At 38.7% G+C, this 17,527-nt stretch overlaps 1 protein-coding gene across 1 annotated transcript in view; it reads left to right on the top strand.

The window, feature by feature from the left end:
• Positions 1 to 17,527, top strand: part of LOC126278901 (neural-cadherin-like) — a 794,973-nt gene that overhangs the window by 688,662 nt on the left and 88,784 nt on the right. Inside the window, exons 15-18 of the mRNA XM_049979176.1 lie at positions 308 to 570; positions 4,335 to 4,540; positions 4,699 to 4,841; positions 12,735 to 12,995. Of these exons, the coding sequence (XP_049835133.1) occupies positions 308 to 570; positions 4,335 to 4,540; positions 4,699 to 4,841; positions 12,735 to 12,995 (873 nt within the window). The remainder of the gene's footprint in view (positions 1 to 307; positions 571 to 4,334; positions 4,541 to 4,698; positions 4,842 to 12,734; positions 12,996 to 17,527) is intronic.

Raw genomic sequence — 17,527 nt, 5'->3', positions numbered from 1 at the left:
TTACATGTAAAAATTAACAAAAAATTTTATTGACTTAATAAATAATTTTTGCTGCACAGCAGTCTAGCTCTTTAATTGCTGAATGACCCCTATACAATGAGGATTTTTCTGTTGTAGATACTGCTCACTACTTCACCAAATTAAATTTCTGTAGAGTGTAAAATATATGATCTGCAAATGTTAATTATGGTGATGTTTCATATTCACATTTCTATTTGTATATCTGTGGCAGCAAACTGTTATTATTTACTTTTAACCCGAATATATCAAATTATGATCTGTAAACATATGCTCATTGTTTTCACAGATAGAAAGAGACTGCGGTATCAGTATTGTTATGGTTGGCATAGATGAATGTCTCCAGGAGGAACACAGGTGCAGAGGCAGTTGTTCAAATATTGTGAGAATTGGAAAGTTACCAAACCTAGTAGATACAAACAGAACTGCTCTTGTGGGAATTGATATGCAGAGGACAGCAGAATGTATTTGTGAAATGCAAAATGTTGCAAAAGCTGAAACATGTGTCTGTTATAATGGTGGCACATGTCTCTGGAGAGGAAATAGTATTAGGTAACTACAGAATACATTTCTGCTCATTATTGGTGATACTGAAACAACTTATTTTTATTATTTTTTAGTGTTTGACATTTTTTGAATATCACAAATATACATAATAATTACAAACAGAAACATAGACAACCAGTAAAACAAAAGGAAAAATTAAAGACCTATGTCCAGGTTTTTCATGTATTTGTTTGCTTTGGAGCCAGCCTGATTCAGTTCTTCCAAGGATATTATATAAAAATTGTCTGTCTAGATCACATTTTATTTCTTCAAATGGATAATGCATTTCAATACAATGCCATCATCAGATCTGTCAAAGACAAAAAAGGAAAAAAGACAGGAATAATGTTATTTAACACATTACTAGAAAGAAGGTGTGCTAACTAATTGGTTAAAGAAAAATATACAGCATCAGATATGAAAGACACACACCAAATACTTAGAGTATCAATATATCATGTTATGTCAATTAGTACATGATAATACTAAGTAAATGCATAATGGCACTAACAGGGTCACTGTTAAAAAAGTAAACTGTACATCTGCCACTAATTGGCAGTTTTAACATTAAAAGTGCAGTCTATGGTATTGGAGTATAACAGGCTCAATCATAAGTCAAATAGAAATTACATTAATAATATATTTTATATTTGTGTTTCCATACTTCAGTAAACAGTAAATAAAGCACCTGTATGGATTTATCCATATACATATCTATAGATCTCATAAAACTTTAACGAACATGAATTTACATAGGGATTAGACAATATGAAACAGATTTGCAATAAAATGACACAAAGCACACTTCATACAAAATGGAATAAAATAAAATAAGCAAAGGACAAATAGGAGATAAAATATGCTTCAGAAAGATAAAATTTTATTTTGATGATGTCTACTAAATATATGTTTTATGACAGATCTGATGATGACAGTCTACCAAAAAGCATTTGAAGAAATAAAGCTCAGTCTAGACAGGCAATTTTTATGCAAGCATATCAGGATTTCAGATCTCTATAAATACTCTCTGTCTTCTATTATCAATATTACAACAATCTGCTGAAAGCAACAATGGATGGTCCTGTAAGATATGTAGTGGCATGATGGCATGGAGACATCTGCACCATGTTGCTCTAGTCACTTTTAGAGTCTGGAAATCCTAGATGTAGCAGCAGTTGTCTCTGTCACATATCTGATGTGCTGGAGTTTGTGCCAGGAGCAAACAGTCTTGTAACTTTCGAGTTTGGAAGTTGCACTTTTTACTCACAAAAAGTCTTGCTAGGGTGAAGAAAATGACTCCAATTTCCAGATAGTTCTAGGATTGAAAGATCTGCCCAAAAGGCTCATGGGTTTTGAGTTTTACTCTACAACAGATTGTGCACTGATTTGAAACTTCTTGGAAGATTAAAACTGTATGCTGGTCTGGGACTCAAAACTAGGATCTCTGCCTTTTCCAGGCAAGTGTTCTGCTGACTGAGTTATTCAAGCATGACTCATGAATGATCCTCATAGCTTTACTTCCACCAGCAGAAGTACAGCTATCACTACATAAGTACCTCCATCCACATCAGACCTACCAACCACCAAGAATACCTTCACTTTGACAGCTCCCCCCATTCCACACCAAGAATTCCCTTCCATACAGCCTAGCCATTCCTGGTTGTTGCATCTGTAATGAAGAGCAGTTCTTCTCTAAATATGCCAAGAGTTTCACTGAGACCTTCACAGACTGAAATTATCCTTTCAACCATGACCAGAAACAGTTCTCTGATGCATTGTCTCATCATCTACTTACCATTCCTGACACACGAACAGCCTGGTGGCATAGGAGCATTCCTCTTTTGACTCAGCATTATACAGGACTCAAGCAATTTAATCACATTTTTTGCCAGCATTTTGATTATCTCTAATCGTGCCTTGAAATGAGCAATACCCTATCCTCCGCACCCCTCCCGGAGTGGTATTCTACCACCCACCCTGAACAATATCTAACCATCTCTACTCCACCCACAGTCCCAACCACTTGCCTCATGATTAATATCCCTACAATAGACCCAGATGCAAGCCCTGTCCCAGTCATCGTCCCACTACCACATACATCACTTCTGCCACAGGCTGATATTACATCATCTGAGGCAGGGCCATCTACGAAAACATCCATATAGCCTCCTAAATTAGCCGCAACTAATGCACTACATTCTACAAGGGCAGGACCAGTAACCGGCAGAATATCCACATGAATGTTTAGCCATTGCCAAACTGTGGTCAAGAGACAGCTGAACCACTAAGTTAAATAACATGCTGCAGAACACGATGTGCTCAACTTTAATTGGTGCTTCACAGCCCTTGCAATTCGATCCTTGCCACCTACACATGCTTCTCTGAGTTGTGCAAGTCAGAATAACCCCCTCCCCCTTTCCTCCGCCTGCTTCTGTCCCATTCCCCTCTTCCAGTTCAGTCTTACACATCTTCTGTTCCCAAGCTAACCTGCACAGATACTTCCCTTTCTCTGCTTCTCTCCTTCCCCCCCCCCCCCTCCCCCCCACAATACCCCAACCCCCATCACAAAGCTGCACCTATCTGCCCATCATCCCTGTCCCAACCACTTCTCTGCATGTTGTTACAGGTAGAACTTCAACATCTTCTCCCACCCCTACCCTAATATCCCTCTGCTTCCCAGACCTGCACCTCTTCTTAACTGGCCAGTATGTACCCCAGCTGTGAGTACTACTCATCACATTGGGGCCACAGTGACCTCTGATGACATATCAACAGTGCTCATGAGTTTTTTATGTAGGTGTGGAGGGGGGGAGGGGGGACGTGTGTGTGTGTGTGTGTGTGTGTGTGTGTGAGTGTGTGTGTGTGTGTGTGTGTGTGTGCTATGTGGTTTACATCAATCTATCCCAGTATTTGTGTTATTTTATCCCATTGAGAAAGAGATAGAGAGAGAGGCCAAAGTTGTTAACATATGCCTGTCTAACTGTGTTCAAATTGGAGGTAGCCAGTTTGAGTCCTGGTGCTGGAAGATATTTTCATCTCTGTTGATTCGTCAAAAGGGGGAGGTGAGAGGTTGGTGTAAAGTCCTTGATCACAAGATTCTGTGCTAATGTACTGAATTAAACTGTAAACCTCCACACAGTGACGTCATCGAGCGAGGGTGAAGTGAGAACAGATGACGCTGTTGATGGTGATCCATCCATTGGATGCAGATGTTCAGTGTGGGGTTCTTTGGTGCTGTTCAAGTGGACTAGGCTTTCTACTAGTTCTGGGTTTCAGCCTCTGCCTTCACTCATCATTATAGAGCACAAACATGACACACAGACACTTTTGGTTGTGTTCAAATTAGCATACATCAGTCATGTACACCCATCAAATGCACTTGAAACACAACTCTCACACACTGTGAGGAAATGAGGCACTGTGTGAGGAGGAAAAACCCCTTTTCTGATTAGGTGGTTAAACCTACACTAGGGAGTCACCCATCAAACATACCAAGTTATACTCTCTTTGAGAGAGAGAGAGAGAGGGGGGGGGGGGGGGGGGGGGGAGGGAGGGTGGAAGGGACACTTTGTTAATAGTACTTTAATTTTAGTTGAAATTTATTGAATATTTGAAATATAATCCACAAATATTAAGAGAGCATGATTCATTGTAAGATGCATTTTTATGAAATATATTTTCGTTACTTCTTCCTTGAAGGTTTAGGTTATACAGTTTACATAACATTGTCTTTTTCGCTGTTTATGCCAATCTGGTTTTGTCTTTTTCAGCTGTTTATGCCCATCTGGTTACAGTGGTCCAAAATGTCAAGGAACAACAAGAAGCTTCCAAGGGGATGGATGGGCATGGTACTCTCCTCTTAGCACCTGTGACAAATCACATCTCAGTATTGAATTCAGAACAACAGAAGCAAATGGACTGTTACTGTACAATGGCCCTGTTGCTCCACCAGGCAGTGGTCAGGCTGTAATATCAGGTTATCTTGCAATTTTTATAAAAAATAAATGATCTTAAATGTGCTAATATTCTTTCACATATCACCAAAAATGTGTAGTACCATTGTCATTTGATATGAGGAATAAATTTCCTTCTGTGTAGAGGAAATGTTCTAATACATATTTCTGTTACTGATAGATTTTATTTCCCTGGAGCTAGAAGGAGGTTTGCCAAAAATGTTAATTGACTTTGGTTCAGGAGTTGTTTCACTGAAGATAAATAACACTTTAAGATTAAATGATGGCAATTATCATCACATAGATATATTCTGGGACACAGAGGTAAGGAGGTAGCTTTCACATTTTGTCATTAAATGATTTTTTTCCTGTAATTTGAGTAAACCATTTTGAATGAAAGTAACACAGTAGGAGATTATAAAAAAGGGAAATAGTAAAGGACTTTTTAAGTAAGCTGTCTACATACATGACATGGGCTGGACCATCACTCACTAAAACTTCATTCACTGTTTTCATAATTTCATTCTCTTGTCATGTAGTCTTGTAATTTGCATATAAAAGTGTTTCTGTTAAATAAGGTTGTTCTTTTACATTCTGTTGGGACAGACTCTCTGATACGATTTATTAACAGGTTCCTGTTTTACACTGTAAGAGTACTGACACATCGTGTGAAGTCTGTTGTTTTAAATTCAGTCTACAATTCCATGAGACAGGCAATGGTTGTAAGAACTAATGGAATGCATTGATTCTGCAGCTTACTTGTTTATGATTGTTTTATGAGAACCATGGAAAATAATTAGTGTATCCACACATCTAAGTGGAGGTGCAATGTTCAGGCAAAACACACACACACACACACACACACACACACACACACACACACACACACAAGTTTGGATGACTATTTTCAACTGAATTAAGTTATGTGACATTGAAATATTGTAAATAAACATAACCAATAAAAGTAATAACAAAGCAAATTCATTACATTTACATGTTCCCAAGATAATATAATCTTCTACTCAATTATAGTGAATTACAAGTATCACAGAAAAGTGTTGATGAAGACATGATGAATTATACAGTACTCAGTTTTTTGTAGTTAGTAACTTTCACTAATCCAACTGGCCTGATTTCATAAATTGTTTCTTTTACTGACACTTACTGGAATTAAAAAATATTTACTTTATTTGATAGTCATTCTGTTTCATACAAGCATGGCTGTACAAAGAAAATCACACTACAGTACTGACAGCAATAACTTTTTCTATTCTGCTCTTTCTGGTGACTCTTTACTTTTCTTAAAAGTTTATAACCTCACTGAATCATAAGACTCGCTTTTAGTAGCTATCAGTAAACCCCCAGTTCTTTAAAGGATCAAACTCCCAGGTACAAAACAGACATAATGTGATAAGTAAGCATGTAAGTGAGAAAAAGTATGAAATTATGTTCAAAGTTTGTCAGAAGTCACCAAGTGCTCCCATTATCATACCATGGATGAATATAGTCTGGATAATTTGTACTCCATTCTAAGCAAAAGCTAGTTTTTCACACACCTCAATGTTTATGACATCATATCTATGAACTGTGGGCCATATAATTATATAATTTTTGAGATACATTCAATGGTATATGTGGGAGCTGTCTGCAAAATGTGTTGCAAATCGGGTTAGTATTACAGAAGTGGTAGATTAAAATGTCATGCCTGATGGAGCAGTTTTATCTGCATGAACATTAAAAATATAGTAAGCAATAAACTTTTTTCCTTTCATCATTTTGTGGGATTGTCAGCAAGAAAAAAGCTCCATAAAAGTTTTAAACTACAGGGTGTTTAAAAAATGACCGGTATATTTGAAACGGCAATAAAAACTAAACAAGCAGCGATAGAAATACACCGTTTGTTGCAATATGCTTGGGACAACAGTACATTTTCAGGTGGACAACCTTTCGAAATTACAGTAGTTACAACAGATGGTGCTGCGGTCTGGGAAACTCTATAGTACAATATTTTCCACATATCCACCATGCGTAGCAATAATATGGCGTAGTCTCTTAATGAAATTACCCGAAACCTTTGACAATGTGTCTGGCAGAATGGCTTCACATGCAGATGAGATGTACTGCTTCAGCTGTTCAATTGTTTCTGGATTCTGGCGGTACACCTGGTCTTTCAAGTGTCCCCACAGCAAGAAGTCACAGGCGTTCATGTCTGGCGAATAGGGAGGCCAATCCATGCCGCCTCCTGTATGTTTCGGATAGCCCAAAGCAATCACACGATCATTGAAATATTCATTCAGGAAATTAAAGACGTCGGCCGTGTGATGTGGCCGGGCACCATCTTGCATAAACCATGAGGTGTTCGCAGTGTCGTCTAAGGCAGTTTGTACCGCCACAAATTCACGAAGAATGTCCAGATAGCATGATGCAGTAATCGTTTCGGATCTGAAAAATGGGCCAATGATTCCTTTGGAAGAAATGGCGGCCCAGACCAGTACTTTTTGAGGATGCAGGGACGATGGGACTGCAACATGGAGCTTTTCGGTTCCCCATATGCGCCAGTTCTGTATATTGACGAAGCTGTCCAGGTAAAAATAAGCTTCGTCAGTAAACCAAATGCTGCCCACATGCATATCGCCATCATCAATCCTGTGCACTATATCGTTAGCGAATGTCTCTCATGCAGCAATGGTAGTGGCGCTGAGGGGTTGCCGCGTTTGAATTTTGTATGGATAGAGGTGTAAACTCTGGCGCATGAGATGATATGTGGATGTTGGCGTCATTTGGACAGCAGCTGCAACACGACGAACGGAACCCTGAGGCCGCTGTTGAATCACATGCTGCACTAGCTGCGTGTTGCCCTCTGTGGTTGCCGTACGCGGTCGCCCTACCTTTCCAGCACGTTCATCCGTCACGTTCCCAGTCCGTTGAAATTTTTCAAACAGATCCTTTATTGTATCGCTTTTCGGTCCTTTGGTTACATTAAACCTCCATTGAAAACTTCGTCTTGTTGCAACAACACTGTGTTCTAGGCGGTGGAATTCCAACACCAGAAAAATCCTCTGTTCTAAGGAATAAACCATGTTGTCCACAGCACACTTGCACGTTGTGAACAGCACACGCTTACAGCAGAAAGATGACGTACAGAATGGCGCACCCACAGACTGCGTTGTCTTCTATATCTTTCACATCACTTGCAGCGCCATCTGTTGTTGAAAATTGTAACAACTGTAATTTTGAAAGTTTGTCCGCCTGAAAATGTACTGTTGTCCTAAGCATATTGCAACAACCGGTGTATTTCTATCGCTGCTTGTTTAGTTTTTATTGCCGTTTCAAATATACCGGTCATTTTTGAAACACCCTGTATGTATGGCTTCAGCTGCCAGAGACTGCAGTCACGTGTGTGTGAAGTGTGTGAATTGTGTTTGCGCACTCGCGCATGTGCGCGTGGGAGGGGTGTGCGGTGTGTCTGTCTGTCATCTGTTTTTGACAAAGGCCTTGATGGCCAAAAGCTTACTTGTCACAGCCTTTTGTTATGCCTATTTGTGACTCAGCATCTCCACTATATGGTGATACATTCGATTCTGGATTTTCCATTGTTTGATGAACTATGTGCTGCAAGCCACTGAGTGCTCTTGTTCTCAAATACTGGATGAATATTATCTGTGTATTTACATGTGGTGAATTACACTGCCTCAAGACATATACACAGTTTTTAGCTGTAATACTTGTCTTATATTGGAAATCAAATTTTTGTTGTATGTGGAACTCATTAGATAGGCAACCTGCAACTCGGTTTGTGAACCATAAACTATGATATTCATTCAGTAATACAGAGTATCTTCTGCTGCTAACTGTCTTGCCATTTCGCATGTCATATATCAAAATTTTGTTTTAAAAAAGAAAGTCACTGACCACATTTTGTACCCACTGAATAACATGCATGTGTAATTCCATTAGTCATTTATTCTTGTAAGATCCGTAATTTCTTTTAATCTCTCACAGAAAGGAATACACTACATAGACATGGCCCACTGAACATGTCACAACCATTGTTTTAGAGGATAAAAAAACTGTTAATGTACACAAAAATACACTCCTGGAAATGGAAAAAAGAACACATTGACACCGGTGTGTCAGACCCACCATACTTGCTCCGGACACTGCAAGAGGGCTGTACAAGCAATGATCACACGCACGGCACAGCGGACACACCAGGAACCGCGGTGTGGGCCGTCGAATGGCGCTAGCTGCGCAGCATTTGTGCACCGCCGCCGTCAGTGTCAGCCAGTTTGCCGTGGCATACGGAGCTCCATCGCAGTCTTTAACACTGGTAGCATGCCGCGACAGCGTGGACGTGAACCGTATGTGCAGTTGACGGACTTTGAGCGAGGGCGTATAGTGGGCATGCGGGAGGCCGGGTGGACGTACCGCCGAATTGCTCAGCACATGGGGCGTGAGGTCTCCACAGTACATCGATGTTGTCGCCAGTGGTCGGCGGAAGGTGCACGTGCCCGTCAACCTGGGACCGGACCGCAGCGACGCACGGATGCACGCCAAGACCGTAGGATCCTACGCAGTGCCATAGGGGACCGCACCGCCACTTCCCAGCAAATTAGGGACACTGTTGCTCCTGGGGTATCGGCGAGTACCATTCGCAACCATCTCCATGAAGCTGGGCTATGGTCCCGCACACTGTTAGGCCGTCTTCCGCTCACACCCCAACATCGTGCAGCCCGCCTCCAGTGGTGTCGTGACAGGCATGAATGGAGGGACGAATGGAGACGTGTCATCTTCAGCGATGAGAGTCGCTTCTGCCTTGGTGCCAATGATGGTCGTATGCGTGTTTGGCGCCGTGCAGGTGAGCGCCACAATCAGGACTGCATACGACCGAGGCACACAGGGCCAACACCTGGCATCATGGTGTGGGGAGCGATCTCCTACACTGGCCGTACACCTCTGGTGATCGTCGAGGGGACACTGAATAGTGCACGGTACATCCAAACCGTCATCGAACCCATCGTTCTACCATTCCTAGACCGGCAAGGGAACTTGTTGTTCCAACAGGACAATGCACGTCCGCATGTATCCTGTGCCACCCAACATGCTCTAGAAGGTATAAGTCAACTACCCTGGCCAGCAAGATCTCCGGATCTGTCCCCCATTGAGCATGTTTGGGACTGGATGAAGCGTCTTCTCACGCGGTCTGCACGTCCAGCATGAACGCTGGTCCAACTGAGGCGCCAGGTGGAAATGGCAAGGCAAGCCGTTCCACAGGCCTACATCCAGCATCTCTACGATCGTCTCCATGGGAGAATAGCAGCTTGCATTGCTGCGAAAGGTGGATATACACTGTACTAGTGCCGACATTGTGCATGCTCTGTTGCCTGTGTCTATGTGCCTGTGGTTCTGTCAGTGTGATCATGTGATGTATCTGACCCCAGGAATGTGTCAATAAAGCTTCCCCTTCCTGGGACAATGAATTCAGGGTGTTCTTATTTCAATTTCCAGGAGTGTATGTTTGCTAAAAGTAATTGATGTAATCAGGAAACCAACCAAAAATTTGACATCATTCTTCATCAAGACAATGCTGAATGTCATGCAACATGTCAATAACTGAATAATTCAGCCCGTATTCCATGTATGTTTCATTATTTTTATTGTAAATAAAATAGAAAGTAACTTCCACGTGGGAAAAATATATTAAAAACAAAGATTCCAAGACTTACCAAGTGGGAAAGCGCCGGTAGACAGGCACAATAAAATAACGCACAAACACACACACAAAATTACGAGCTCTCACAACCGGCGGTTGCTTCGTCAGGAAAGAGGGAAGGAAAAGGAAAGATGAAAGGATGTGGGTTTTAAGGGAGAGGGTAAGGAGTCATTCCAATCCCAGGAGCAGAAAGACTTACCTTAGGGGGAAAAAGGATAGGTATATACTCGCGCGCGCACACACACACACACACACACACACACACACACACACATATCCAAACTCTTTGCCTTTAAATATGTCTGCTTGTGTCTGTATATGTATGGGGCAGCTTATGGAAATCACAGAAAACATAAATCTTGATGGCTAGACATGGGTTTGAACCATCATCCTCCTGAATGTGAGTCCAGTTTCCTAACCACTGTGCCACCTTGCTCAGATCCTCAGTTGGCCTCACAGGGTGATTTCACCCTGTACCACTCCTCCCACCAAGGAAAAATCTCTGTCAATACTCATAATTAAACCTGGGTCCCCCACATGGCAGTCAGCTGTGCTGTGCTTTGGAGGCATAACTTCAGTCAAAATACATACCCAAAAATTGGGTGACAATAATTTATTGAAATAAATGATAAAATAAAAATTACTGTTTTATTTGAGATCTAATATTTGCAGGAAACAACAGTGATTGTTTGTTACAAAGTACTTTATTTGAAGATAGTACAGCTTACATTTTTCATATAAATGTTACAGGCTTTAAGCCAGGTTAGTTTCTTTACAGAAACTATATGCCATGGAGGATCACTCTCCCCATTAACTGTTCTATTGACTTCATTTATACACCAGTTTTCTTACAAAATTTGTGGTTTTTTAAAGTATATTAACAGTTAAGTGCTCATAAATTAAAATAAACTTCTGAAGCTGGTTAACTACACTGAGCATATATCAATACATACATCAGGAAGATTTAAGTTCTTCTAAACTGAAAATAGTATTTGTAAGTTTGCTTCATTAATCTTTGTTTCCTTATTGAGTATATTAATTCAGTGTTATCTCAAAGGAGTTATATTCAGAAGTGTTGTCACTTTAAGAAAAGGCTAACTCTAGGAATTTTTGAGATGTATCAATAATAATATAACATTCACTTTTTTCCTAGAAAATGTCTGCTTGTGCTATGTTTGCTCATATTTCATGATTTACAGTAACAACCAAAATATGTTTCTGATCAATATTTTTGGGGTTCTCCTATAAAAAAAAGGGCTTTGATATGAGATTTACATAGCCTCTCTCTTTTTTTGAGTGATGGAGTTGCCAGCCTTTGAAAATAGTCTCTCAAGTGGTATATAATTCACACCTCTCACAAACTGTCTTGCTAAAACGCAACAGTGCTTGAGATTTTCTGATATCTGTAAAGGATTTGCTCTGTGATTAACAGTTACAGGTGTTAACAAATGGAGAGAGATTTCTTCTGAGTCACGGTTTTGAGCACAGAACATAGGCTTTCCCTTTCTCTTGGTTGTGTTAAATGAAAGTAACTTGTGATGTGATTAGATATCTAAAGGACCTCTTCCCTGAAGTCATTGAAATTTTGTTGCAAATGTTACACTTAGGAACACCACTAATGTTTTTTGTAAAGTTTCTTCACATGTCACTAGCATGATAAAGAATCACAAATACTGTAAATATCCAAACATCTTCTTCATCAATCAACAACAGTAATACATTAAAATGTTGGAATCATCTGCTAACTCAACGCAATATGTAGTGTACTGTATGACTATTAGAAAGAATGTATCAGTGGGCGGAAAGGAGAAAATGGGTTATTCTACTAAATGAATATCCACCAGTTCCCAAATCTGAAGCCTTTCCAATTGTATATCTGCAGCACTTTGTTTTACCAGCTGGTTTGTTGGCATGATAAGTTACTCTTATATTTGTAGAGCTCTCACTAGGCATTCAACCTGGTTGAAAATGTAGAACAAAGGAACAGCCATAACAGATTGTCTACCACTCCATTGTATCATTTTCGTATCATATTTTCTTTTTCTGTCTTTCAGATATCCTAATTACAAAATATTGATAGTAGAAGGAACAATATTTTGTTTTCTTTTGCTTTCGGTTGCAGCATCAGTTTGAAATGAGTACAATATAAGGTGCATTAAGTCACTCTGTTTGAACTCCATAATTTCAAACTGCTTGTGTTAGCTTCCTGTTTTGTTATCGTATTAACAAATAAAGCACTTGGAAATATGCTGTCAGTAACAACATTTGGCTCTTTCCAGGTGGAAAGAACATGTACCATTGTTAATGTAATCGCCAGAGTCATATTAGGTTATGATGTTACATTTTGTGTAGTTGTTAATGTATCTTATTTATGATAACAAATAAAAAATATTATTTTTATGATTACTTATATTTTAATTACATTTCTTACTTTTGTAGAAAGGTATCTTAAAGAAAGCACACATAACATAAATCGATAGCAGTTCTTTCTTTTGCTTAAATAGAATGTTCATCTTGTAGTGGACTACTGTAAATCTGCTGTCATGGCAGAAACTGAAGATGATGCAATTCCAAGATTTGATGACAGCAGCTGCAAGGCACAAGGAAAAGTTCCACTTTTCAATGAATATCTGAATGTCAACACACCACTTCAGATTGGTGGTCTTCACATAGAATTATTTCAACCACAGCACTATAATTGGAATTACATGCCCACTCTGACCGGTTTCTCTGGTTGCATCAGGAATGTGTTTTATAATGGTCAGGTAAGCCATGATTCATATTTATAGAAAGCAAGTACAACAAAATAATGTGTTTTATCTTGGGAAACATTTATTAAATATCATTGACATGTCTGAAATTGTTTTAGGATAAAGTGAATATCTTTTTCAGAGTTAAAATTACTCATCACAAATTAAAATTTTGACATGCTGTAATTTTCTGTATGTTGTTAACAGAAGTGCAGTTTAAAGTTTGAAACAATACTTCCTTACAATATGGTAATAATAGTAACTAATCTTTTCTAATCACTTGAGCAACAAATATTTTCCTGGCTTGTTTATAGGTTCAGTTCTTTGTTGTTTAATTTGTTGGTTCTGCATGAATTTTCAGCAACAAGACTTGCTTTAATTTACAGATTTTAGAGTAATTCCATCTTTACTTAGTATAAACCTGAGGATTCTAGCCAAAAAACTGGCATTTGTGTAGAATTTGAGTCTCACGTGATGATACAGAATCTGCACATTTTGGGATAAATGGGATGATTTGTTTGAGTAACATCTAAAAATATGACAGCTGCTCTGCTCATTTTTACATGTATAAACCAAAAGGCAAGGCAATGAATGGTCACCAGGCACATAAACAAGACTGAAAGAGCTTTTCAGTACTATCTTTCTTTTGTGTTAATTAGTAGAAAATAAACACATACATCACTATACTGCCCCTACTGACTACATTGTCACAGCACTGTGGCCAAAATAGGGAGAGCAGTTGTGTCAGATGGAGTGGGTGAAAGGAGAAAGGACATGGAGAGGGGAAGGAGTAGTGAAGAAGGCATGGCTAACGGAAGGATGGGAGAGACAGCAAGGTAATTACTTACAAATGTAGCATTAGTGAGCTCACACTGATGTAGGCAAAGGGAGTTATGCATGGCTCACATTGAAGAGGAGGACGAGGTGAGTAACTGGAAAGGGGGAAGGGTGAAGAAACATAATAGGGGGAGGGAGAACTGCAGAAAGAAACATGTGAGTACAGATTGATAGAATGAAGTAGGAATCACATGGATTCTGGTAAAGATAAGTATGGAACATGAATATGAATGCCAGGAGGATTCTGTGATTGAAGGACATGTTACTAGGACAAACCCCTCCTACAGAATTACCTGGTATTGGGAGGGTGGAGGATCCTGATAAGTTTAGTGGTGAAGCAGCCAATGAGGTCCAGCATTTTGTGTTGAGCAGCATATTCTGCCACTGGGTGTCAACTCTGCTCTTGGTCGCAATTTGGTGGTGGCCACTAATTTGAGTGACTCTGATAGTGTAGGATATGCTTAAGATGGGAATGAAATAGGATGTGCTTAGACAGGTGTATAGGACAGTTCTTCCACAGGGATCTGACCCATCTGACAAGGGGCTAGGAATAGGTAAGGCATAATGATGAACCAGGATATTTTGTAGATTTGGTGCATGGGGAAATATCACTTTCAGAAGGGGGGAAGGTTTGTGGTAACAATGTTCCTCTATTCTAGGTAGTCAAAGGCTTGTTGAAAGATGTAGTTAAGTTGTTCCAATCCAGGGTGATACTGGTGTAACATGGGGATGTGATTTGCAATTCCATATTTATGAAATGTCATTACTTTTTAAAAAATGTATACCTCATTAGAAAGAATAGAATTAGAAATATTCTACTTGTATGAAGGATCAATAGCTATGAAAATTTAATATCTCATTCCTGGTTTCTGTCTCTTTCTTTGTTTAAAAAATAACTAAATACATAAAAATACAGTACAAAGAACATTAATTTGGCATTTGCTTTGAAAACCTAAAGCCAATACCACATTAGGTACCAGTCTGAATTCTGTAGTAGTTTAGGTAGATTTTCAGTATTTTACACAAGTTGTGGTCATTTCAAAGCAAATCAAGTTTTATCCACATTGAAATCGCTTTGCAATCTATTATTTTCATATAGTTTCAGTTCACAAACATGGTTGTAATTACAGTTTGTTACAAATCCTTTTTTTCTTTATTAATCATGAGAATACAAGATGAACATTATAAAATTATACAAGCATAAACTTCATAGGTAGAATTCTGATGTTTACTATTTAATTTATGGGTTTCATATGCCAACAAATGAGCATGCAAACTTTTAGTGAAGAACCTTACCTACAGCAAAAAGTACTCTGCTATTGAGACATGGTCTGATTCAATACCAAAGTACCCAATACACAGTCTAAAATATTATGGGTGGGATTTGCATAAAAAAGTTAGTAAATAGAATGTGCAATTTGTGCTGCATGTTTAATTACACAAGTAAAAAGTACATGACATTTGAAACACTAGTATTCACATACTTTGCACTTGTACATTCAGTACTCACATGTTGCATTCTATTTTAAGGTGTCTCACACAGAGAGATATTTACTATGCAAAAGATATTAATTAAGATAATGAGACAAGTGCCTCTCTCTTCAACCTCTAAACATCTATTTCTTGAGCTCAAGACCGTTCCATTGCCTTGTACTTATATTAATGAAACAGTATGTTTTATTCATGAAGATTTAAATATTTTTGCAAAAAATAAAGGCATCCACCATCATCAGACCTATCATGTCAATGTTTGTGAGTAATCAATGACTACGCAAAGAACAGAGCAATGTAAGGTACATGGGAGTTCTATACAACATGCTACCCAAAGACTTAAAGTTGAACAGAGAAGGATTCAGTGTAAAAGTAAAAATGTTACTTCAGAAAAACTGCTTGTACACAGTAGAGGAATTCATGAATGCTAGTCTAAATTAATAAAGTTAAAAATATTGTCTTATGTGTCATAAGTTTATTGCTGTTTATTTCATTCTACATACATTAGAGTTATTTTTCTTGTTGTGAGCCTAAAATTATCACGTTAAATGTTTTCTTAAATAATGTAATGTTTTAGATGATTGGTTTCATTCTAGAGATGCAATAGTTGTTTCCTCTTTTGAGTTAATTGTAATGTTTATACAAACTGTAAATGATGTCCCATAACAATATGTAACAACACACAACAGGACTTCTTGAGACCAATAACTATCAAATCAAATCAAATTTAGGAGTGAAGGAGACCACTCACCAGATAGCAGAGGCATTGTGTCATTGAAAGGCACACACACAACAGAATGAATACCCTACTAATTTTCTGAAGAAACCCTTTGATGAGCTAGAGCAGAAATACACACACAGAAAAACACCCGCACATGCCCTCCTCCCCACCCCTATACATATGTGTGCACGCGCAAACACACACACACACACACACACACACACACACACACACACACACACACTTGTGCACATAAACTGTTGGTTTGTTTGTGATCATGTCCTCCTCCTTCCTGCCTCTTTCTCACTCTATCTATTTCCTCCAAAAGCTAGAAAAGTTTTCATTCTCTTATTTATGTGCCTCTTGACGACTCAATGTTTCTGCTGTTGAGGAATGGTGACCTTTACTCCTAATTACTTACAGTCTAACAAAACTTTCCTACATATTCAAATCAGATTTATAGTTTATTGCTAATACAGTGAACAGATTTAATTTTTAATTCCTGCTTCTCTTTCCTTAATGTACACCCTGACACATAGGGCCCAGATATGGGGTGGGGGGTGGGGGAGATAAACTTGGGTATCCGCTCCAGATGGCAGTTTCAAGGGGTGCCAAATTCATATTCTTGAAGAAAAAATACCTCGTTTCACAAAGTGCCTAGCATCCATCACACATTCATCTATTGATTATTCATATGATCCTGAAACACATCCCTGATGGTGCTGAAACACATCCCTGTTTGTTTTTGAACATTTTTGAATGCATTCTAAGAAGATTTCTTAATGAATCATAAGTTGGTTTTAGAATGCATGCATAGTGTATGTGATGTCTCTACCAGGGGAATCCCCATCACATCAAAAAATTATAAAAACCTTTCTTGCAGACAGAAGGGGATGGGGCTACATGGGCTGAGCCAAATAAACCCAAATGAGTGAATAACAATTGCTGTTTATTTATGTGGCTGATTGGGTGTCTGAATGATAAGCATTGTTATAATTATAAGCAAAATCCATAGATTCAGATTACCAGAGTGTAAATAAATGACTAACTGGAATAACAGGTAAGAAAGATTACCTATTATCTTATCAGTGTATCCAAGAAAATTTTGACAGAAATTTTTTGCCAGATCACTACATTACTAAGGGCCAGATGTACAAACCCCAGTCAGCAGCTGCTTAAGTTAGATTCTTGGAATAGTACGGAAAACGCGTTGCACAAACATGTAATAATGCCTAACCAGAGGATACATGTGGGATAACTAATCCAGTGATTATGACAGTGTTAGTGAAGTTAACCAGAGAATAAGTATAGTCAATGGCAGGAATAGTTACAGAATTATTGATGGCAAGATTGTTTGCTAGAACAAGCAGGGAGAAGAAATGGTGACATCATGCAAATTATATTTAAGAATATGACAATTCCAAATTTATATAAAAATTTCACATAACTGCTACATTTTGATCTCATGCTTGAAAAACTGGAATGTATGAATGAAATG

Source organism: Schistocerca gregaria, chromosome 6 (assembly GCF_023897955.1).
Source record: "Schistocerca gregaria isolate iqSchGreg1 chromosome 6, iqSchGreg1.2, whole genome shotgun sequence".
NCBI classification, from domain to species: Eukaryota; Metazoa; Arthropoda; class Insecta; order Orthoptera; family Acrididae; genus Schistocerca; species Schistocerca gregaria.
This window is presented reverse-complemented; position numbering and strand designations above follow the sequence as displayed.